The sequence below is a fragment of the Scyliorhinus canicula genome, chromosome 2 (genome assembly GCF_902713615.1).
Source record: "Scyliorhinus canicula chromosome 2, sScyCan1.1, whole genome shotgun sequence".
NCBI lineage: Eukaryota > Metazoa > Chordata > Chondrichthyes > Carcharhiniformes > Scyliorhinidae > Scyliorhinus > Scyliorhinus canicula.
In genome coordinates, this window is record NC_052147.1 from 32,115,052 (window position 1) to 32,140,074 (window position 25,023).

At 46.7% G+C, this 25,023-nt stretch overlaps 1 protein-coding gene across 1 annotated transcript; it reads right to left on the minus strand.

Annotated features, from left to right (window-relative positions):
* Positions 1–531: 531 nt before the first annotated feature.
* Positions 532–24,242, minus strand: sertad4 (SERTA domain containing 4). The gene is made up of 5 exons (XM_038788143.1): positions 24,111–24,242; positions 22,857–23,036; positions 5,413–5,456; positions 3,703–3,817; positions 532–3,600 (listed from the first exon to the last, which is right to left on the minus strand). Exons 1-5 carry the CDS (start codon positions 24,240–24,242, stop codon positions 3,238–3,240), a joined length of 834 nt encoding a protein of 277 aa, XP_038644071.1. The 3' UTR covers positions 532–3,237.
* Positions 24,243–25,023: the final 781 nt, after the last annotated feature.

Here is a 25,023-nt window from a genome sequence, read left to right on the forward strand (position 1 = left end):
ATAGCTTTAATTACAAATTACAATTGTCACTGCGCTTCAAAAAAAAAATACTTAAGTGGTTCTAAAGTGCTTTGGACATCCTGAGGTCCTGAGAGACACGATATAAACAGAAATTTGTCTGGCCCCGCCGAAATTCAACGACTTTTGGCTAGCCTGCCGCATCCCCCACGTTGGGTCCTGCCATGACCGCAAGTTTCCAGGCTTTAGGCGGGATTTTCCAGCCGGTCCCAAAGACGGCGACCACCCCCGGGGTCCCCAGCGACAGAGGGTGCGAGCAGCACAAAGCCTCGTTGAAAACGGCGGGACCAGAAGACCTCTCCACCGGCCAATAGTGGACCACCTCCTTCGCCACAAAGCACGCCATTGGGGGGGGGGGGGGGGGGGGGGGGGGGGGGTGAAAACCCATCCTTTGTTTCATTTTTAAAAAAAATACAATTAAAGGGCAATTTAGCGTGGCCAATCCACCTACCCTGCGCATCTTTGGGTTGTGGGGGTGAGACCCACGCAGACACTGGGAGAATGTGCAAACTCCACATGGACAATGACCCGGGGCCAGGATCGAAACCAGGTCCTCAGCGCCTTGAGGCAGCAGTGCTAACCACGGCACCACCGTACTGCACTTCCCCTTTGTTTCTTTAAAGGGGAATTATTGATTGCACTGAGAGCGATAAACAAGCACCATTTTGCATCATTTAGCATAATGTTGTTGGTCAAAAGCAATGCTAATGATGTTTTTGTGAAGCTATTGTGCACGAACATCAAGTAAGTGATTACAACAAATGCAGGCTGTTAAGAAAGAGTTTGCCCAGGACTTCAGTCCAAGTGCCACAATTGACCTCGGTAACTTTGACCCAGGGAAATAGAAAGAAATTGACCTTGGGCTCCCAATCCTGATTGTTATCTAGTGACCACTGCTGGGAAGTGTGTAACAGATGAAGGCAGAGATTTGGCTAACTCTTTACTTCCAACAGACACTACCTAGTCTGACGCACAAAGAATAACCAACTAGCTGAAGGAATATTAAATGGACTGCGAAACCCAACATTCAAAGCATTTTGGTGAAGAGAAAAAAGAAAAGGATATAAAATTGGTAGATTCATAACAAGATTTATATAATGCTGTCCAATTGCAAAAAGCAAAATATTCATAAGTTGCAAATCAATGCAAGACTCTGTGAGGGTACACATTCTGCTGTGATCAATCCTCGGTTCCTGTGTCCAGATTGCAAAGCTGTGTATTCTCAACCCACAATTATTTGTCCGTTAACTTTAATGAATGAAAATATACGGACAGGGAGGGTGGGGGGCATGGGTCTCGGCTGTCCCACATTTACTCCTATCTTGAGCCATGGACAGGAGCAGTGGAATGCATACCCTTTAGTACCCAGCTAACTACAGCATGAAGCAAACATATCAGAAAGCAAAATCATTGACAGCGCCAGCCAAAAAAAAACCTTCCTCAAATTGGTCTCCAAGCATTTTGCAATCTTCTCTAGGTTATACTCCAGAGAAAGCATGGAGAGTTTCAGAAACACGGGTTCAGCAGTGATTATAGTTTAGTGATGAGTTAGGGAAATATTACCCCGACATCTCGGGAGTGTGAAATTGCTGGTTACATTGGCAAGATCGTGACAAATATATGAAGAGGTCATTGCTGTTGAAATGCACTCGGACAAACATAAACCAAAGAGGCAGATGGAATTTCTTTTAAGCAAAATCTATACAATCAGCACATTTGGTTTGTTAAATTGTGCCTTTTAAGCCAGTAAATCATGTGCCAATTCTAATGTGTTGCACAACGAAGCTACAGCCACAGCTGGTAAAGTTATATATTCTACAGTCACTGCACTACAATAGATGCTGCAGCTCATTCCAGTGTTTTAAGTTTCTATTTTAATCAAATGCAATGATAGTTCTCTCTTAAATTATATTAGATCTCTGGTGTTCACATTCTGATGGTGCACAAGTGTGGTTCAACTGTTACAAGTAACATATCAGGTACCTCTGCAGCTTGGCTCTGTCCCCCATTACATCAGATATGGTACAGAAGGCCAGCTGTTCTCAGGGCACAACTTTTTAATTATCTTAAAAGGTACAATTTTGTGTACCAATCAGCTGGTTGATTAAAGAAATCCAGGAGAGATCAATTTTTTTTTAAACTCGGCATGGGAATGTACAAAGGCCAACTGAGTTTGTTACTGGATGCCAAATGATGGCAAAACAGTAAGTCTTACCAATGACGCAATGAATGGATCACATTACTTTTAATAAGAACTTTGGAGTTAAATGATGTACCTATCCAGTTGCTCCACCCGACAAAAATCCTGAACAATAGATTAATTCTTTCCTTTCACTTAATACACCCCCACCTTTGGATCTTATTGCACGTTCCAAATCTGATCATTAAAGAAGTAAAGCTATTTTCTCCTTTTTATAATCCTGTATTGGAGATTACAAAACAAAAAATCTATTGTACATTGTTGAATTACGATGCAAATCAGCATTTCTATTGTATGTTACGATTTCTGCACAGGCTTCCCAAAGCAGTCATCCCCCTCAGCGAGAACGTTTGTTTTTTGAGGCATTCATTGAACCGCACACACTGTAAAATGTTATTTTCATGATGACCCCAAAAGCTCCAGAAACAGAGCATCTACGCGCTTTTGAAGGTTATTGTTCAAAACGGCAGCCTCAACGGTTATCTAAGCACACTTACCCCTACTCAAGGTAGAATGTATTGGTTCCCAGACATGACACTAGATACTGCCAGAAAAAGTTGATGGGAGCCAACCTCCAGAAGCAGCATTGAAGGTGGCAGTGAATTCCCCAACTCCTCCTCCTACCTAACTAAAGGAAGGGGGTGAAACAGAGAAAACAATGACAAAAACAGATAACAAAATAAAAATACAAAGGCATACCAATAAATCACCATTTTGTACTGTTTCTATTAAAAATAATCTCTACACAGTCCACACTCGGCAACTAAAACACACGACACATTAAAGACACAATGTTCCAAGCAGATCTGATCAAAATCAAAGTTTAGCATGAGTGCCATCATTTTACTGATTAATGAAGGCACCAGATTTCCAACCAGAGGCTATTCATTGGGCCTTGTATGCAGATTCATTGCTATTTTTCAGTGACTGCGTGTCGGTTTACAAAACACTATCTCTGCCAAACACAGAGCGAGGGAGGTATAAATGTAATAGCTCGTCGTCCTGTTTTGAATTCCATTTTAGGAAGTACTCTTTCCCAAATGGTCACTTGGGTAACCAAGTCCATAGATGACATTATTTGAAGAAAAAGGCACAATGGAGTATGAACCAATCTCTTCATAATACAAAGATTGGGAACATCCGTTACAATCCTTGATCATATACTTCATTCTTTTCTGTGCTTCAGAACAGAGATGTTTTGAAGCCTTATTAAACTGTTCAGCATAGTCATACACTTCTTTCTCTGTTTCAATGTGGATTTTCCTCAATAAGTTGTTTATTAAAACAGCCCTTCGAAGATAGATTTCAGGGTCTTCAAGAATCCTTAATTTTTCAAGTGAAAGCCTTAGAATACATGTCCGATCTTCTGGAAAGATCAGGTTCTGGAAAAAAAAAACGCTCAGGTGTTTAACATAACAATGCAAAAGTGTCCAAACTCAGGGTGTGTATTGCTTTAGTTTTTTTTAATGTCAAGAAGTGCTTACTTTTGGAAAGTACCCATTGTAAACTTTATGTAAATCTTCTTCTTCTGCATATTTTCTCTTGAAGTACGCTACGTTCGACGTTGTTAATGTATTTGGAAAATTTTCTGTCAATCTTCTGTATCAGAAAGATAAAAGAATAACTCTTAATTGACTGAAGAAATGGAAACTTTATATAATAACTACAAGGATCTGAATTTTCCACCCATCAGGCAGGTAGACGTGGAGGGCCTGGAAGAGGGCATCAAATGCATTCCCAGCCATAGTCGGCCCCAGAGCACAATCATAGAATCCAAACAGTGCAGGAGGCCATTTGGCCCATTGAGTCTGCATCGATCCTCTGAAAGAGCATCCTAACTACACCCAATGCCCTGCCCTATCCCCATAACCCACCTAGTGGAAATTTATCATGGCCAACGACCTAACCTGCACACCTTTGGACTCTGGGAGGACACTGGAGCACCTGGAGGAAACCCACACAGACACGGGGAGAATGTGCAAACTCCACTAGGACAATCACCTGAGGTCAGAATCGAACTCAGGTATCAGGCGCTGTGAGGCAGCAGTGCTATACACTGTGCCACCGCAGTCACCGGCCATTCAATGTCATTCGTGCTCTGTGAAAGGCAGAGCTCTGCTGAGGAGGCTCGGGAAGAGGACCGATGCCTAGAAAAGGGACGGTGTGGGCTGGCGCTTCCAATATTCCCCCTCGGGGGGACAGGCTCTGTGGCGCTATCTCAGGGAGCTGCAGACCATTAAAACTAGTCAAAAGTGACTAGGCAGCACAATCATACACAGACCTCAGTCCCCAACCACTCCTTCCTCATTCCTACCACCCTTCACGATTGAGATTGCATCTTAAACGTAAAGGCCGGCTTGCCTGAGGCAAACGGGCAATGTAAAATCAGGTCAAGTGGTGTTTAATTACTTTAAATTGGCTTCTTGATTGTTGGCGGTTGTGCTTCCAATTCACCCCCCTGGTGAATATAGCACAGGGACGCGATAACATCGGGACACAAGGTCTTTTTGTGTGATTTAACGTGCTTCCAGGTTAGGCTTGCGCCCAAACTTCATTCGGGAAATTCTGGACAAGATGTTTAAGACTGAATTATGCGCTTTGAATGGTTCCACGCAATATTCCCTCAGCTCCAGCAGTACCAGTGACTCCGTAAATAGGCCTCACAACCGCCCGCAGTGCACCTTATCCAAGCCAATATCTAGGTACGTCATAGTGCTGCCCAGTGATGATAGTAGAGAACCCTTATTCTTTACACCAGCTGCTGGAATATATCGCCTATACTGTAAATTATTTTTTAGGCTGAATTAGCACTTTGGCTGAGACTTTGAAAGCAACAGCGGTGTTCTGGGTGGATGGAACTAAAAACATGGAGCTATATATTTCACTGTGCTCCTTGATATATAAACCAGCAAATACACAAGTTGCTTTCTCTCTAAAGGTGCACCATTATGTAAGAATCGACACACAGTAAATTCTCTCCAGCCTCCTTCAATCGCTAAGAAGCCACCAATTTAAAATTAAGTGGCCTTGCAGCCCTTGTCTATGAACGTCAACCACTCACCTCAAGTTTCAATATGGTCAAGTCAGAGGGGAAGTTTCAGCAGTCAATCAGAGACAGTCTTAGCCGGCCAGTGACTGGATCACCTTCTCTCAAACAACTATCAATAAAATCACTACCTGAGACTTGGGCCTACCTGTGATCTGCGACCAGGTGGCTTTTGAACTCCCCCTGCAGATCCTGAAAGAAAGAAAGCAGAAGATATAGCTTTCATTCATTAATTCCAACAAATAGCAAATTAAAAAAATTGTATGAAAGAATTATCAGACAACAGGCTAACACAACTTAATTGAATGCATGACCAGGACAAGTCCAATTGCAGAACTTGAACGCATTACTATTTCCGCTGGGCCATCAAATCAAGGTTTTGCCAATGGGGTTGGGAAAGGGTGCCGGAGCAATGTGAAAATTTCATTCCTGAAGAAAGAACTTGATCTCACCACTTCTGGAATGCAACGCAATTTTCAAAGCGAGCGCGGGAGGGGAGCAAATGGGAAACTCCCTTGCCTCCATTTAAGCCCCTTGAGCAGCTTGCTAATGGGCCAGTGAGGGTGAGATAGTAATTTTCAAAGTGGAAATTGCTGAACGACAACAGTCTGATACAAGTGAGTGCACAGCTTTTGGGTTCAAAGTTGGCAGAAATTAAATTGATATTTGATGTTGAAAATGTTCAAGAGCTGGGGGATCTTGTGCTGGACCATGTGCTTTAAATTCTATTTGGCTATTTGGCCACTTTTGTGAGACTGCTACCCCTCCGATGAGCTACGTCCTCTCTTCTGCAAGGCAGCGTCAGGCTCCATTATGCATGCTATTCACGTTTGCCACTCATGCTCCGCAAGCAGCTTCCAACTCCTGGTAGCGCTTGATGCCATTAACTAGGGAGACTCGCTTGTGACCCAATTAGGTCTTTTATTTTAGAAGTAAGCGTCGGATGAACGACACAGTTGCGGCATGGGTCAGAACTAAAAATTATCGGGGGCAGCACAATTTTGCGGAGAGTGGTAGCACTGCAGCCTCATGGTGCCGAGGTCCCAGGTTCGATCCCTGCTCTGGGTCACTGTCCGTGTGGAGTTTGCACATTCTCCCCGTGTTTGCGTGGGTTTCGCCCCCACAACCCAAAGATGTGCAGGGTAGGTGGATTGGCCACGCTAAATTGCTCCTTAATTGGAAAGATAAATTGGGTACAATAAAAAAAAATTTTAATTAAAAATTATCCTGGCATCAGGTCCCTGACCCAGGTTTGGAAATTCAGTCCATGTCTTTTCAAACTAATATAACATATTCCACGGTGCTATGCAAAGAAGAGTAAAGGAGTTCTCCAGTGTCGTGAGCAACATTTTTTCTCAGTCAGCACCTCTGAAAACTGATTAATTGGTCAATTATTTCAAGTAATTTGTTGGCGATAAAGAACTTGGGGATTCCTGAGACCCTCAAAGCCATGAGTTGAACAGAAGTTCTTTAATCTTCCTTGATACTTGAAACATTCTGTGGTCAATCTTCAAATACAATTAGCCGGGGGGGGGGGGGGGGGGGGGGGGGGTTAGTGTATACAGGAGGTGGAAGGAAGTGGGGCTGGTCAAGGTGAGGGATTTGTATTTGCAGGAGGGGTTCACCGGTCTGGAGGAGCTGAGGGAGAAGGTAGAGCTGCCGAGGGAGAGCGAGTTCAGGTATTTGCAGGGTCAGCACTTTGCGTGAAAGGTCTGGAGGGGGTTCCCTAGATTGCTGGGATACACTCTGCTGGAGCGACTGCTGTTTCGGATGTGGAAGGGAAGAATTGGGGATATATACAAGTGGCTGGGGGAGCAGGGAGGCGAGCGGGTGGTGAAGATCAAGGAGAAATGGGAAGTGGAGTTGAGAGGGGAGATCAATTGGGGAGCACGGAGTGAGGCACTACGTTGGGTAAACGGGGCCTCCTCTTGTGCAAGGATTAGCCTGATACAGTTTAAGGTGGTGCACAGGGTACATATGACTCAGGCGAGAATGAGTGGGTTCTTTCAGGGGCAGCAGATGAGTGTGAGAGGTGTGGGCGGGGGCCAGTGAATCATGCGCACATGTTTTGGGGTTGCGAAAAATTGGGAAGTTTCTGGGCGGGAGTGTTCGCGGTTTTAGCCAGGACAGTGGAGGAGGGAGTGGACCCAGACCCTTTGGTGGCGATATTTGGGGTTTCCGTTAAGCCGGAGCTCATGGAGAGGAGGAAGGCCGATGTGGCCTTCGCCTATACGATTGCATGGCAGCGAATTTTGCTGGAGTGGCGGTCGGCATCGCCACCGGAGGTAGCGGCTTGGTTGGGTGACTTGTATGACTTCCTGCGGTTAGAGAAAATAAAGTATGAGTTAAGGGGTTCAGCAGGGGAGTTTGAGAAAAGGTGGGGGATGTTTGTGACCATGTTTGAGGAGGTGAGGGGTGGGGGGGGGGGGGGGGGGTAGGTGGGAGAATCTTTCCTGATCAAGTACCACAGGAGGGGACTCCACAGAAACAAGCCCACACCCTCACCAAAGGTGCTCTGTCCTCCCTCTAATACCCCCACAGGATCTGTCTTATTGGCCTCAGTAGCTCTACTTACTTGGTTCCAGGGCACCATCCCTGATGCGGCTCCAGGTCAGGTGCATTCCCAACAGTAGCCACCGTTCCAAGTGACGCTGCTGGGGTCTGTGCCCATCCACCCCGACCCCAGCGCCCACCTCCTGGCCACCCTCCATTACTCTCCCCGGCCCTGGCAGAGGCCCCCCGGCTAGCGGCACACCTGTCAGCAAACTATGGCGATGTTGGATACTTTCTGTACCCCCTCTGTCTTCCTCAAACCGGGGTTAGGGGTTGATGTCACGATCATTTTTAGTTCTGACCCATGCCGCAACTGTGTTGCTCATGTGCAATAGGTTTCTAGCATGTATAACCACTTATACATTAGTTCATATCACAGTTTCATATGATTCAGACTTAAGATTATTTCGCAAGATAGAACATAGAACATAGAAAAATACAGCACAGAACAGGCACTTCGGCCCACGATGTTGTGCCAAACTTTTATTCTAGATTAAGAACAAATTAATCTACACCCCATCATTCTACCCTAATCCATGTACCTATCCAGCGATCTTGATCATAGCACTGTCTCACCCAAATCACCATTTGCCTTTCTATTTCAAAATGAGTGATTTGATCCTAAAAGAGCAGGAGAGAGGGAAGAGGACCTGGAGGTGGACAGCAGCACCTAAAAAAGCAGGAGAGGTGAGGTCCCAGAGACAGACAGCAGCATCTAAAAGAATGGGAGAGAGGAGGACCCAGAGACAGACAGCAGCATCTAAAAGAGAGGGAGAGAGGAGGACTCAGGGTCAGACAGCAGCATCTAAAAGAGAGAGAGAGAGGAGGACCCAGAGACAGACAGCAGCATCTAAATGAGAGGGAGAGAGGAGGACTCAGGGTCAGACAGCAGCATCTAAATGAGAGGGAGAGAGGAGGACTCAGGGTCAGACAGCAGCATCTAAAAGAATGGGAGAGAGGAGGACCCAGGGACAGACAGCAGCATCTAAAAGAATGGGAGAGAGGAGGACCCAGGGACACACAGCAGCATCGAAAAGAATGGGAGAGAGAAGGACCCAGGGACAGACAGCAGCAAGGACTCCTATGTCAGACTCATATTCATTGACTATAACTCCCCCTTCAACACCATAATCCCAGTATCAAAGCTCCACACCCTAGGAATTGGCTCCTCACTCTGCAACTAGATTCTCGGCTTTCTGACCCATAGACTACAATCAGTAATAATAATAATAATCTTTATTGTCGCAAGTAGGCTTACATTAACATTGCAATGAAGCTACTGTGAAAAGCCAGTAAGTATAAACAACAAAATGAAAATGAAATGAAAATCGCTTATTGTCACGAGTAGGCTTCAATGAAGTTACTGTGAAAAGCCCCTAGCCGCCACATTCCGGCGCCTGTCCGGGGAGGCTGGTACGGGAATTGAACCGTACTGCTGGCCTGCTTGGTCTGCTTTAAAAGCCAGCGATTTAGCCTGGTGAGTTAAACCAGCCCCAACAACACCTCTTCCACAATAGTCCTCAATACTGCGTACTTAGCCCCCTTCTACACTCCCTCTACTAAACTGCGTGGCAAAATTTGGCTCCAACTCCATCTACATGTTTGCTGATGACACAACCGTAGTGGGTTGGATCTCGAACAATAATGAGTCAGAATACAGGAGGGAGATAGAGAACCTAGTAGAGTGGTGCAAAGACAACAATCTCTCCCTCAATGTCAGCAAAACTAAAGAGCTGGTCATTGACTTCAGGAAGCAAAGTATCGTATGCATCCCTGTCTGCATCAATGCCGAGGTGGAGATGGTTGACAGCTTCAAATTCCTGGGTGTGCACATCACCAACAACCTATCCAGGTCCACCCACGTCGACGCCGCAACCAAAATAGCACAACAGTGCCTATACTTCCTCAGGAAACTAAGGAAATTTGGCATGTCCACTTTGACTCTTACCAACTTTTACAGATGCACCATAGAAAGCATCCTATCTGGCTGCATCACAGCCTGGTATGGCAACTGCTTGGCCCAAGACCGAAAGAAACTACAGAGAGTCGTGAACACAGCCCAGTCTATCATGCGATCCTGCCTTCCATCCATTGACTCTGTCTACACCTCCCTCTGCCTGTGGAAAGCAGGCAGCATAATCAAAGACCCCTCCACGCGGCTTACTCACTCTTCCAACTTCTTCCATTGGGCAGGAGATACAAATGTCTGAGAACACGCACTAGCAGATTCAAAAACAGCTTCTTCCCCACTGTTACCAGACTCCTAAACGACCCTCTTACGGACCCTAATCTGATCTCTTCACACATCTTCTCTGCTGAATAGTACTACACTCCTGTATGCTTCACCCAATGCCAGTGTCAATGTATTTACATTGTATATTTATGTTTTCCCTATGTATTTTCTTTCATGTATGGAATGATCTGTCTGAACTGTAAGCAGAACAATACTTTTCACTGTATCTCGGTACACTTGACAATAAACAACACCAATCCAATTCAATCCAACACATAAAAGAGCGGGAGAGAGAAGGACCCAGAGACAGACAGCAGCATCTAAATGAGAGGGAGAGAGGAGGACTCAGGGTCAGACAGCATCATCTAAATGAGAGGGAGAGAGGAGGACCCAGAGACAGACAGCAGCATCTAAATGAGAGGGAGAGAGGAGGACTCAGGGTCAGACAGCAGCATCTAAAAGAATGCGAGAGAGGTGGACTCAGGGACAGACAGCAGCATCTAAAAGAATGGGAGAGAGAAGGACCCAGGGACAGAAAGCAGCATCTAAAAGAATGGGAGAGAGAAGGACCCAGGGACAGACAGCAACATCTAAATGAGAGGGAGAGAGGAGGACTCAGGGTCAGACAGCAGCATCTAAAAGAATGCGAGAGAGGAGGACCCAGGGACAGACAGCAACATCTAAAAGAATGGGAGCGAGAAGGACCCAGGGACAGACAACAGCATCTAAATGAGCGGGAGAGAGGAGGACCCAGGGACAGACAGCAACATCTAAATGAGAGGGAGAGAGGAGGACTCAGGGTCAGACAGCAGCATCTAAAAGAATGCGAGAGAGGAGGACCCAGGGACAGACAGCAACATCTAAATGAGCGGGAGAGAGGAGGACCCAGAAACAAGCAGTAGCACCCAAACGATCGGGAGAGAGGAGGACCCAGAGACAGACAACAGCACCTAAAAGAGCAGTCAGGTCTGGGTGCTGGGTTGGGCTCACTAGTGACGGCTTCGCTACCATTTTTGCCAACAAAATATTCTACGAGTCAAATGGTCGTATCGACCTTGTGGATATGGGAGCAGTTCAGGCAACATTTTAATCTCGGGTCTCTGTCGAAGTTGGCCCCTATTTGTACCAATTACCTGTTTGAGCTGATGAAGCTAGACGCTTTGTTTGGGAAATGGAGAAGGAAAAGACTAAAGAGATTAGCGGATTTGTTTCTGGAAGGGCGATTGCCAGCTTGGAGGAATTGACAGTGAAATACAGGCTTATGGAGCGAATTTGTTTAGATATCTCCAGGTTCGGAATATTGTATGGAGGACCTTCCCGACCTTCCCCGAGGCACCGCCAACGTATCTTATGGAAAGGATCCTTCTGCTTGCGGGGTCAGAGGACGGTAGCACATCTGGCATCTATGGGTGGCTCCTGTCAGAGGAAGTGGGCCCGGTGGATGGGGTGAAATCGAGGTGGGAGGAGGTGCTGGGGCCCATAGTAGATGACGAGGTGTGGAGGGTGAAATGTGTAAGGCTGGGCCTGATCCAGCTCAAAGTAGTGTTTAGTAGCTTTTTCCTGGAGGTGGATGATAGGTGTGAGCGATGTTACGGGGGCCTGGCCTATCACATGCAAATGTTCTGGTCCTGTCCCAAACTTGTGAGCTTTTGGGTCTTCTTCTTTCGGCCAATGTCAGTGATTCACATGACGAAATGGAGCCCTAGCCTTTGGTTTCCATATTTGGGTGTCGGACCTGCCGGGCTGCAGACAGGGGAGGAAGCTGATGTTCTCACCTTCGCCTTGTTGATTGACCGGAGGAGACTTCTGCTGGGGTGGAGGTCTCCAACCCACCCAGCACCTCGGCATGGTTAGGGGACCTAATGGAGTTTCTGTACCTGGAGGAGGTCAAATACACCGTGAGCGGATCAGTCGAGGGATCAGTCGAGGGTGGCTGCCTTTCATTCCATATTTTAAGGAACTACTCACTATCCGTTGCTGGGGGGAGGGGGGTTGGCAAGGGTGAGGGGGGGGGGGGGGGTAATGGGTTGTGGATGGCTTGTATTCTTTTTAGTATTTTTTCCTGATAAATTGTCTTTGTGGATTTGTAAAACTAAAAATATTTTTCTGATAATTGTTAAAATTGAAAAATATTAATTAATTTTTTTTTAAAGCCCAGTCCAGTTCGATCCATAAATTCAGAACGGACCGACCACATTCGGAGGGAAATCAAAGGGTGACACCATATGAAAAGAGGCAGTTGATTGTTTGGTACGTATTTTTCTCATTTATTTTTCAAAACTCAAATAATTTTAGTAATTGTAAGGTTTTAATAGTAGTAGATAAGGTTTACTAATTTCCTATTTATCTTAACTAGGGAATCTCAGTTGGGCAAGTTGAACATTTACTGGAATAATAATAGTATAAGCACGGGCAGAACTAGAGGCTTGAATTAAAATGTAATCATTAAAATTTAATCGTTAAAATAATTATCTAATTAAAGACGAGAATGACCACAGGTGAAGTGCGGCAGTTGTAGGTGTGGGCGCACGTGGCCACCTGTGTAGGTGTCTGTGGTTGGTAGAACTTTGCCTCAGGGTCACTGAGCGGAAGACTAAACTATAAACACTGCGCCACATCAGGGAAGGGAAATTTACTTGGACACTTGGACACAGGCAGTCACACCCCTTAAGACAGGGTCGTTAGATCCAACAGGTTTGATGTTCTTGCAGCCTGTATGGACAAAATCAGGGTAGATGTTCCACTGACCATGGCACAATGGTACAGGAAGTCATTCAAGCGGGGTGAGTTCAAAGGAATGCAATGGTTGTAGAAGACAATATAATTAGAGGGATAGACCCCCTCCTAGTGGCAAAGATACCCCCCCGGGCCTGACCCCTGGCACTGCCACACTAGCACCCTGGCAGTGCCCCGTTCCAGGTTAAGACTTCTAGGGTGGCCCTGCCAATGTGTCCAGGTGCCAGGGGGAGTGCCAGGGCACCATCCAAAGGCCTGCGAGACCCCCCTGAGGTGCGATTACACCTGGTCCACATTTGTGCAGACCAGTACGAAAAGGTGCCATGGCACGGTATACCAGGTGTGGCTGTTAAGTTCCAGACACCAGACGAATCCGGTGTCCGGAGCCATTAGACTCATTTGAATATTCAGATCTGGATCTCGTCTAGTGAGGGCGAGATCCAGTTCATGCCACGCGGAACGAGTGGGCAGGAACATAGTAGATGGATTATAATGTGGAAAAATATCCACTTTTGTGGAAAACAGAAATTCAGGATGTTTCTTAAAGGGTGAGAGATTGGGAACAGTTGATGTTCATAAGTCACTGAAAACAAACGCAAACAGGCAGTTCAGAGAAGGTTCACTAGATTGATTCCAGGGCTGAAGGACTTGTGTTATGAAAAAAATTCGATCAGAGTAGTCCTATACTCACTGGAGTTTAGAAGAATGAGAGGAGACTTAATTGAGGTATATAAGGTACTAAAGGGGATTGGCAGGGTAGACGCTGCACGGATGTTTCTCCCTGTTGGACATTCTAGACCAAGAGGCCATAGTTTTCGGCTAAGGGGTGGCAGATTTAAAATTGAAATGAAGAGGAATTGCATCACTCAAAGGTTTGTTAATCTGTGGTATTCTCTACCCCAGAGTGCCGAACACTAAACAAATTTAAGGAGGAGATGGATAGATTTTTAATTAGTAGCAGAATGAAGGGTTCTGGGGATTGGGCAGGAAGGTGGAGATGAGACTGATGTGAGAGCAGCAATGGTGGGGCAGGCTGGAGGGGCTGAATTGGCTACTCCTGCTCTTAGTTAATGTAACATGCCAGCAATTACGAAGCCAAATGGTATGTTGGCCTTTATTGCAAGAGGATTTGAGTACAGGAGTAAAGTTGTCTTGCTGCAATTGTATAGAGCCTTGATGAGGCCGCACCTGGAGTATTGTGTGCAGTTTTGGCCACCTTACCTTAGGAAGGATATATTTTCCATAGAGGGAATACAACAAAGGTTCACCAGTCTGATACCTGGGATAGCGAGATTGACCTATGAAGAAATATTGAGGGGACTGGACCTATATTCTCTCAAGTTTATGAGAAAGGGAGGTGATCTAGTTGAAGAATGCAATATCCTCACAGGGCTCAATGGGGGGTACTTACAGAAAGGATGTTTCCCCTGGTCCAGAGGGGAGGTGAGAAAGCACATTCGAGAAACAAAGAGGGATGAGAGAAGATTTGTCACCAACAAAATGGGGAGTCCCAAAGTCTTCAATAGGCATATAAATAGTAAAAAGGTGACTAAACGATGGGTAGGGCCAATTAGGGATCTAAAAGGGAATATGCACATAGATGTAGGGAACATGGCTGAGCTGTGAAATGAATACCTTTTATCTGCCTTTACCAATTAGTAGATGCTACCCAGGCCATGGTGAAAGAGGAGGAAACTTTATCACTAAAAGGGTTCAAAATTGACAAGGAGGAAGTGTCGGATAGACTGTACTTAAAGTTGACAGGATTGGATGAGATGCATCCAAGGATATTGAAAGAAGTTAGAGTGGAATTTGCAGGAGGGGCTAGCCATAATCATCCAGTCTTCTCTCGACTCAGGGGAGATACCAGAGGACCAGAGAATTGCAGACATTACACATCCTTGTTCAAAAAAGGTCATAATGACAAGCCCAGCAATTATAGACCAGAGTTTAACTTGAGTGTTGGGAAGCTTCCAAAAACAATTATTCAGGATAGAATTAGTAGTCACATGGAAAAATCTGGGTTGGTTAGGGAGGACCAGCATGGATTCCTAAAGGGGAAATCATGTTTAACTAATTTGCTGGAGTTTTTTGATGAGGTAACAGAAAGGGTCGACGAGGGCAATGCTGTTGATGTGGTGAAGACTTTCAAAAGGCATTCGATACAGTGCCACACAACAGCCAGTGAGAAAAGTTAGCAACATGAAAACAAAATTGCACCACCACATCCCCTCCCCCACCCCCGGGGCCCCTGCCCTGGCTCTAACCCTGCCAGGAAACCCACAGTTCTCACCTTCCAATCAAACTCTTGCTTTTCCTCTCCGGGACTACATGCAGTCCCAGTAGTGGCCACATCTCCTGGTGGGGCTGCGGGGAATAGAGATCTGCCAGCCAGCCTGATTGGTCGGCAGCTGTCTGAGGCAGGGCTTCTTCCCAGATGACCTCTAAGGCAGGGCTTCTTCCCAGGGGCTGGTTTAGCTCACTAGGGGCTGGTTTAGCTCACTCAGCTAAAATCGCTGGCTTTTAAAGCAGACCAAGCAGGCCAGCAGCATGGTTCGATTCCCGTACCAGCCTCCCCGGACAGGCGCCGGAATGTGGCGACTAGGGGCTTTTCACAGTAACTTCATTGAAGCCTACTCGTGACAATAAGCGATTTTCATTTCATTTCATTTCATGAGGCCAGAAAGACTGACCTCCAGCCAAATCCCAGTCCACAGAGTTAACAGGCTATGGGGCTGCCATCAGGATTGTGGGTAGGTTCCCCATAGCCTTTTTCGGAAACTCAACTAGCCGAAAAGTTCTGCCCGCTGATTCTATTGACCGAACTTCTGGTGCTTTTAGATGGCTTTTTTATTAAAACTTTAACGACACTGCTTTATTTTCCTCCAGAAGAGCCACAAACCTGCTTTAAGTTGAAATGACTATTGAAAGAAATTTTAAATTGATTAAGGCAAACATAATTCGAATCACTTCATTGTGCAGTATAAGAGTGATAATCATCCTATACATCGCAGAACGTGCAGACTTGAGATACAACCAAGTACGAAGGTGATCCCTGACAAAGTTTCCAAACTGGATTATTGGAAGACCAACACCAAGCTGAGAGCAGAATGAAACTTTTGAAAGTAATTCTCAGTAATTCCCTGGAACATAGAAAGGTCAATCTAATGCATTCCTAAGTTCTTGGGCATGTCTTAAAAAGGTTAAGTGCAAACACTGACCTTAATAGTTTCTTCACTCTAGCCCATTCGGTCTCCTACTTGACTAATAAGCTATTCGGCCGTCCAGTCAAGATCTCCCACCAGTCCTTTGTGTGGTCAGATACTAGGTGTAGCTTCTTGGTAACTGGGGGAAAAAAGAACAGACAAGACTCCTATAGCTTCCAATTTTCAACTTAGATCAGTGGGTTATCTGGTCAAATCATTCGACTATATATGGCATTCACGTACAAATAAGTGTAATTGTATAAATGCGAAGCATTGCGCACACCCATTTACAACAACAGCTTGTATTTAAGCAAGATTCTGAGTTGCACAAGGAGATATTAGGATAGGTCAGTCAATTTCAAATCCAGGGTCGCAACCTGCGGGTGGGTCGTGGGCGGGTGTTGGGAGGGTCGATGGCCATGTGTCGCAGCATTCCCGACCACAGGAAGTAGTGCCCAATGGCACGAATGGCTTTTACTTTTTGTTTTTCAATTTAGATTATCCAACTCATTTTTTACAATTAAGGGGCAATTTAGTGTGGCCAATTAACCTATGCACATCTTTTGGGTTGTGGAGGCGAAACCCATGCAAACACGGGGAGAATGTGCAAACGCCAGACGGACAGTGACCCAGAGCCGGGATCAAACCTGGGACCTCGGTGCCGTGAGGCAGCAGTACTAATCACTGTGCCACCGTGCTGCCCTGAACGGCTTTTACAAATGCCGGCCGCGACTGGCTTTCAAAATGCCGGCGCATCGCGTCTGAGTGCCCCTCAGCAGTGCGCAGGCCCAGAGCCCAGCAGGGCAGAACGCCTCCTCCTGATGTCAACATGCTGACCCAGATTTTTAAATCGCTGCGTCTTCCTGCCTGGAGCGATAGCAGAGAGCAGGGTCACACTAATGTCACACGTTCTGGGCGCAAGAGAGATTCCTCCATTTTGCAGCTGGAAGCATTGCTGGTGTGAGCTCCAGGGCCTCTGGTAAACAACCCATGAAGAATAAGCAGAAAACAGGAACAAAGCAGCATAAAGGTGATTACTTGAAGTGTGGGTTGTTAATTGTGCCACTGAAAATCAGGATGCAAAGCCACTGTGTGTTGTATGCAGGGAAGCACTGGCAAATGAAAGTTTAATACCCTCAAAACTTCAAAGACATCTGAAGACTAAACATGGCGAGTTCAAGGGCAAACCTCATGATTTTTTGCAATGGATGAAGTGAGAACTTAAATCATCAGCTGACGTCTTTAGCAGAAATGTAACATTGAATAACAAAGCAAGTGAGATTGTGAGGACCAAGCAGGCTCACCTGTTGCATTAAAGGTAAGTGAAAAAGATGTGTGGTGAAGTTCACGCGGCCTGGGCCGCGAAGGTCAGGCAGCGGGGGTTTTGAATATCAGCTGGCTGATAAAAATGGGTCACAGGGAAAAAAGTTTGAAAAACACTGGGGTTAAAGAAATAGGTTTTAAAGAGTATATTGAAAAAGGAAAGTAAGGTAGAGAGGTGGAGCGATTTAGGGAGGGAATTGCAGAGCTTAGGATCCAGGTAGCTGAAGAAGCCTCCACCATGGGTGGAGCAATTATTATCAGGATGCAGTTCAGAATTAGAGGCTTCCCAGTATCTTGGTGGGTTCTGGGATTGGAGGAGATTAGAAAGATAGGAATAGGCTAGACCATGGAGAGATTTAAAAACAAGCATGAGAACTTTGAAACCGGGGTATAAGAACAGAACCAGGCAAGCGCAGTCCCAGCTAGCCGGTCGATGGTGGAGGGTTGTTGGAGGAGGATGGTGTGATCAACCACGCTAAAGGGTGTCGGCAGGTCAAGAAGGACGAGGAACAGTAGTTTACTTTTGCCGCAATCACGTGGGAAGTCACTTGCGAATTCGATAAGGTCAGTTTCAATATTGTGCCCCAGAGTCGGAAGCCAGATGGAGAGCTGCAGACATAAAGTTCCGGGGACGTTGGGCACGGAACTGGAAAGCCACAACATCATGAAGAGGGGAAAGGGTGGTTGGGGACAGGCAGGATAGTGCGGTTGAAGGTTCCTTTTTGAGGAGAGGGGTGATGATGGAGGATATGAAGGAGAAGGGTAAAAAACCGACAGAGAGAAAACCGTTAATAGTATCAGCTAACGTGAGAGCCAGGAAGGGAAATTAGGTGGTTAGTAAAACTTATTGTGCTTGCCTTTGTTAATTAGCTTTATTTTGAAGGATCGGCTTTAAAGGACAGTCCAAGGAAAGACACACATAATCCACATCCATCTAATCTGCCTGCCAGCTTGTGTTTTGACTATATATTATTTACTACAGTCATAACAATGTGGCAATGAGCTTGCATAGTAAATGCATAGTAAATCAAGCCAGGATTCTGTAGGTGGCAGCTGATCTACAAATACAGAGTCAAACCTAGCGAAGAACAAGCAGTTCACATTTAAGACTAATAGAGCTCATTAATCTTGACAGTTATTCAACTGAGAGTTGCATAAGGTTACCAGTTTGAACAGGACAGTCACAATTTCAGCTCACTCATTTATCAATGAATTGTTTCAGAAACGTTACATGTCCCATTTGTGACATTCTCCGGCCCTTGTGAACGCTACCATAGATCTGCAACCTGCCACCAGTCTCCTCAAAAAGCTGGTATATTTCCTCAAAATGCAACACAACAGCTGAACAAAATACTTGCAATTGGTCAAGCGATTATTTCATGTTGCAAATTAATTTTTGGACCATGCTTGGTGGTCATTTTTAAAGTAATTATGAAAATTGCTTTGTTGTCGATGTGGAGTGATTGATACAGACAAATCTCCCAGATCGTTTTTTTTTAAAGTTCACAATTTCCGAACGGGGCCATACCTGGTAGGATGTCTGAGCAATCACGGACTGATTATTTGAGCAGGTTAATCCAAATAACTGATGTTAAAATATCCTATTGAACATGACACTGTCATGCAATCCCAGTGTAAAACGCAAGCACTTTTTCATTTGGACTGACAGACTTTTCTGACACAGAATAAAACATGAAAAACGCGCAACGATAAGTTCCTCACCATGCGCACAATACGGCTACTGTAATGCCAAACAGCAATGCCAGTGAGACTAGCAGCCCCTGGAGAAATACCCCTCAAGCTGCTTTATCAAGTTAACAAGTGAACACAAATACCATCTGCTAAAGTTACAAGAGCAAAAAGCACAGTGATACTTCGCCCTTGGATTTGCCCAAAAGTAACTCTCATTGGAAACAATATCCTTCCATTTATGTACAAAGTATAAAGAATGCACATTTTTTGTTAGAAGACAACCTGAAGGCATCCTCGACATTACCATGAAGAGAGGCCCACACCGTCAGGCTTTAGGGTTCCTAATCAACCTTCTGACTGCTCGTAAAACCCTGCTATATACGTGGAGGAGTTTCATAAAGTCCAATATTGCAGAACATGACTACACCAGAACATATACAGACTTCTGAAGGGCCAATCCAGCTATCTGTCCCCCAGTCACTCATTTTCCATTCACATGCTCAAAATGTCGATCTTCCACTGTTGGCTTTACCTTTTCAAACTTTTTTTGAACTTTGTGGCCAAGCATGTTCATGAAGGAATGGTGTTGTCCCTCAATGAGCGGAGAAAGACTTGCCTGGGTTTCTAGGCCAATGAACGTTTTAAAAAGTCAAACACAAAAGAAATATTATCATGTGATCCAGCAATGAGCAGAGAAGAAACAGAATCTAGTCAGCAGGAGAAGGGGAAGCAGGCAAAAGGTCAGCAGCACTTTTCATGGCATTTATGTTGCTTTCTGTCCAAAGTTTCAGCTCTTATTCGCGTCAGCTGGGTTTATAAACGTAGTACACAGTCACACACTCTTTAAAAATTGGCCATTTATGTACACAGCCTATTTATCTGTTGATAGATGGTTCAAAGATTCAATGATGTGCATTTCACAAAGGAACTTGGAACCACTGGCTTAACCTCAGAGCCAGAGTTAAAGAGAGCGATTGAACGGAAACATTTCTGCAGGCAATTTAATTGAAAGATTTTCAAATGTCCTTTTGGGTGTAATTGGCGGGGTGTTTCTCAATGTGGCGAGATCACAGCCCATATTCAATGGCACTTAGTGACGGAAATGAGACCCCCATGAGCTTCTCGCCAGTATTGGCTGTCTCGCCAGAAATCAGCAGGGTAGCATGGTGGTTAGCATAAATGCTTCACAGCTCCAGGGTCCCAGGTTCGATTCCCGGCTGGGTCACTGTCTGTGTGGAGTCTGCAAGTCCTCCCCCTGTGTGCGTGGGTTTCCTCCGGGTGCTCCGGTTTCCTCCCACAGTCCAAAGATGTGCGGGTTAGGTGGATTGGCCATGCTAAATTGCCCGTAGTGTGCTAATAAAAGTAAGGTTTAGGGTGGATACGTGGGCTTGAGTGGGGTGATCATGGCTCGGCACAACATTGAGGGTCGAAGGGCCTGTTCTGTGCTGTACTGTTCTATGTTCTAAACGCGCCTCAGCTTCTCACCACTAACAAGGGGAGCTGCTTTTAAACACTCCCTCTGCACTTATTCCAGCCAACGTGCAAGCGCTCAGACCTGCTCCTCGCTTTGGCGATGCCGACCTGAACAAGCTTCTCAACGCTGTCAATGCGAGATGGGACATCCTGTTCCCCCGAGGGGGTTGGAGGACCAGCAGCAGGGCCATCAATACGGCTTGGGTTGCGGTGGAAGCGGTTGTCAGTGCGGGAGCGTGACCAAGAGGAATGCCATGCAATGTCGGAAGAAGACCAATGACCTCCACCAAGCTGGAAGGGTAAGTTACCACCTCCCTACTGGCATCAGGTTCGCCTGCCACTCCTCAAATTCCTAACCACAGTTACCCCCCTCCCCCACACCACACAAATTACTGGCTGACAGCTCACACCCTTCCCACATCCGATCTTCATGCGTGCTCCTCAGAACCCACCGGCACCCACCAGCGCAACCCCTCATGTCCAGGTGCGATACCCGCTCATGCCATCTGCTTTCGACCCACTGACCTGTCAAACGTGTGCTCACAAAGCCCTCTCTTTATCCCCATACAGTCTCCCTGTGTCTGCGTGGGTTCTTCCGGGTGCTCCGGTTTCCTCCCACAAGTACTGAAAGGCGCGCTTGTTAGGTGAATTGGACATTCTGAATTCTCCCTCTGTGTAGCCGAACAGGCGCCAGAGCGTGGCAACTAGGGGCTTTTCACAGTAACTTAATTGCCGTGTTAATTTAAGCCTACTTGTGACAATAAAGAATATTATTATTAGGAAAAGATATCCAATATTAAGTGGGAAAGGGACAAGATGGGGGGGTGGAGTACCTGAGATTTGAGTCTTCACCCTTAAGAGGAACAGGCCTTGGAAATTGCAGGGTTGACTGAGGAGAGAGCAGTCACCTCCAGCAAGGATGGCCTGCACCACAGAGGTGAGGATCCACTGCCCCTTCACCCAGATGGCCTCAAGTGAGTTGTTCACATCAGACAAAATGATCCTTCCCTCTCACTGATCACATGTCCATTGTCTCGCAGGATCTCCATCTGATGGGATCGGGCCATCTGGAGTTGTTCCCCACTCTGCCACTCAAGAGACCACCCAGGAGGAGACCTCCGAGGAGACCACCATTGAGGCATCGCAGCTGTCAGCCCCACCTTCCACTGAGCAGAGACACACACCTCGGTGGGCGACATTAGTGGATAGGGTCTGGGGCACAATCTGGTGACCACCACACAGTTGCTGATACATAGGTGAAGGCAGGAACTTCCAAGGGAGAGAGCAATCGGTGATCTGCTGGATCCCAGGACATTGCTGAGTCCCAGTCAGATGCTAAGCCTCTGGACAAGGTTATCCCAGAGCTGATGCAGATGTTAGGACACAGCCGTGGAATTCAGCAGGGGATGTCAGTGACATTCCAGTAAATGCACAGCCAATTGGAGGAGTCCCAAAAACTATGGGCACAGGAGGTGATGCCAACAATGGCATTGGAATTATCGTTGTTTTCTGTCCAAGGGGTGTGGGAGGACAGGGAACGGAGGGTTGAGGAATGATGGAAATGAGTTGGAAGGAGGGAAATATGGGGGGGGAGGATTGGGGGAAGTGGACGGATTGGGGGAAGGAGGGATTGGGTAAAGAGGGATTGGGGAGGGGTGATTAGAGGGAAGGAGGGATTGGCAGAGGGGAAGGGTGAGCTGATCGTCAAAGCCTCGTCCTATGAGAATTGGGTAAGGATTAGGGCCTCCCTGTTCCTCCAGGCATGCCAGATCCTTGCTACCATCCGTCCTCCATTCTTCTCCTCCAGCAGGTCCCCCCGGGCTCGTCCTCCAACCCCGCCTCCTCTTCCTCAGACGAGGACGTGTGTCCCTCCTCTTCCTCCTCCAGTATGTCACCCCGCTGCTGAGTCAGGTTTTGGACAGCACAGCAGATCCCCAAAATGTATGAGAGCCTCTGGGGTACTGCAGGGCACCACCAGAGCAGTCCAGGCATCAGACCTGCATTTTGAGCAGTCCGATGCACTGCTAAATGACAGCACAGGCGGCAGCATGGGCCTCATTATATTGGGTCTCCACCTCAGTCTCTGCCCTCTGACTGGCACCATCAACTAGGGCCTCAGTGGGTACCCCTTATTCCCCAAAAGCCAATCCATCATCCTGGGGTGGTCCTCAAAGACACGGGGATCTCTGAGTGCCCCAGGGTGTAGCTGTCATGAACGCTCCCTGGGAAGCATGCACACACGTGCATGATCCGGGGAGGTGGTGGTCACACATGAGTTAAACATTCAGAGAGTGGAAACCCTCCCTGTTAATGATGGGCACTCCCTGATGCTCTGGTCTGCAAGGTGACAGGCATGCCATCTATTGCCCACTGGACCTGAGACATCTCGGTGATGGCGGAGAATCCTGCAGTCGGGGCATCTTGGCGTGCTTGGTCCAACTCAAAGTTGATAAATCCTGATGCACAGGCATTCAGGACATCCATGATCTCATGGATATACATGTGGGCTGTAACTTGGGAAATCCGCACCAGTCCCCGCTCGAGCCCTGGAATGAACTGGTGGCATAGAGATTCAGAGCTGCGGTAATCTTCATGGCCTGGTGTCCCCCTCCTCCATGCTGTGCCTTTGAGGTCATGGCACAGGTGCCGCACTAAGTCTCCTGCAACACATGCTGTCTGTAATCTCATTGAAAGACCAACGATGCCTGTACACCTTGGGCCATCGTTGGTGTCCCTCTCTGGGTTCCTCCTTGGCCTGATGGGCAGTCGGGTCTTCAGGGTGTGCGGCGGCCTCTGCACATGGGATGCCACCTCCAGCCTGCGTCGCGCTGATGACGTCTCCGGCTTCTGGTCACCTGGGCTGCCACCAGCAGGACGAGGGCAGCCTCTGGGGTACTGACATAACCAGCCATATTGTTATATCTGTGATGAATTGGAGAAGGAGAGAGACCGACAATCAGTTCGCACTTCCACTCCATGACCCTGAAATCCCTCAAGCCTCTCCCACCCTTACGTGTCCCACCTCTGAGAGTGCCATCCTGCCAACCAGTTATGCTGAAAAACCACACTCTGCACACTTACCCCCCAACCACATCAGGAGCCCCTAGACCCTAGACCCTTGCCGGGAACATTAGGGAGACCGTGCTCCGGTGCCCTCCCCTGATCCATACTCCCACCCTCTGGTCGCAAGGATATCCCCATTGCCGAAGCTCAGCTCTTGAGTGTTTGATTGTTGGCTACTGCCTCTATGGTGCTGACGCGTCTCGGGTTCAGGCAATCTGCTCAGGCTTCAAAGTTTGATTGATGCAGTAATCATCGTCTGAGACATGGCATGTGTACCCGTGAGAAGCCACTTGAAAATATTTTCTTGGCAAAAAAGGTCAACATTAACAAAGGTTTGAAACATTCCACATATCACACTAACCAGTAAACAACAGGAAAAGTCACCGTTCCATATTGTTACCAATACAAAGCTATATCAGTTCATTTTCACACACTAAAACCAAACACACGGTACAACCCCTCACAGGTTCCTCGACAGACAAACTTGAGAATGTTTTATCATTTCCAGAACATTGTTGTGGAAATTATCTGTTTGTCAATGTGTTATTTATTGGTTTTTCCATGTACCAGTATTCTCTGTCCAGGAGACACAGCTGTGCAAGCCTTCCCAAAGGGCCCAACCTCAATAGAACCAAATCCTGACATCGACATATTCCACTGCCGCTCAAGCTGCAGTTTAACATACTTGACTTCCAGCATGTTTAACCCGCAGTGACATGCCAGTTATATGCAGTACTCATCACACCAGCAATAAAAGCATCAGCAATCTGCAAAATCATTTCTTCAGCATCTGCAGCAGGTTGCTCATTTTTTTCATAGAATGATAGCATCCCTAAAGTGCAGGACCCGGTGTCAGGTTAGGTGGATTGGCCATGCTAAATTGCCCTTAGTGTTGGGTGGGGTTACTGGGTTATGGGGATAGGGTGGAGGTGTGGGCTTGGGTAGGGTGCTCTTTCCAAGAGCCGGTGCAGACTCGATGGGCTGAATGGCCTCCTTCTGCACTGTAAATTCTATGATTCTATGAGGCCATTAGGCCCATCGAGCCTACACCTACCCTCCAAAAGAGCACTCCACCAAAGCCCACTACCTCATCCTATCCCAATAACCCCTTAACCTAACCCACACATCTTTTATTAGTACACTAAAGGGCAATTTAACATTGCCAGGCTACCTAACCTGCACATCTTTGGACTGTGGGAGGAAACTGGAGCAGCGGAGGAAACCACGCAGGCACGAGGAGAATGTTAAAAATTCCACACAGGCAGTTACCTAAGGTCGGAATCGAACCCGCGATCTGGCGCTGTGAGGCAGCAGCGCTAACCACTGCGTCACCGTCCCACCCCATCTGGGATCAATGTCACACACCAGGTCTTGCAGCATCTTCTTGCTTCAAACCAGATTGACTTCCAGACTCATACGTCCCCTGAGCCCGGTGTTCCAGTTTCCAGGTACCTTAGAAATAATTGTCCTTCTTTCCAGC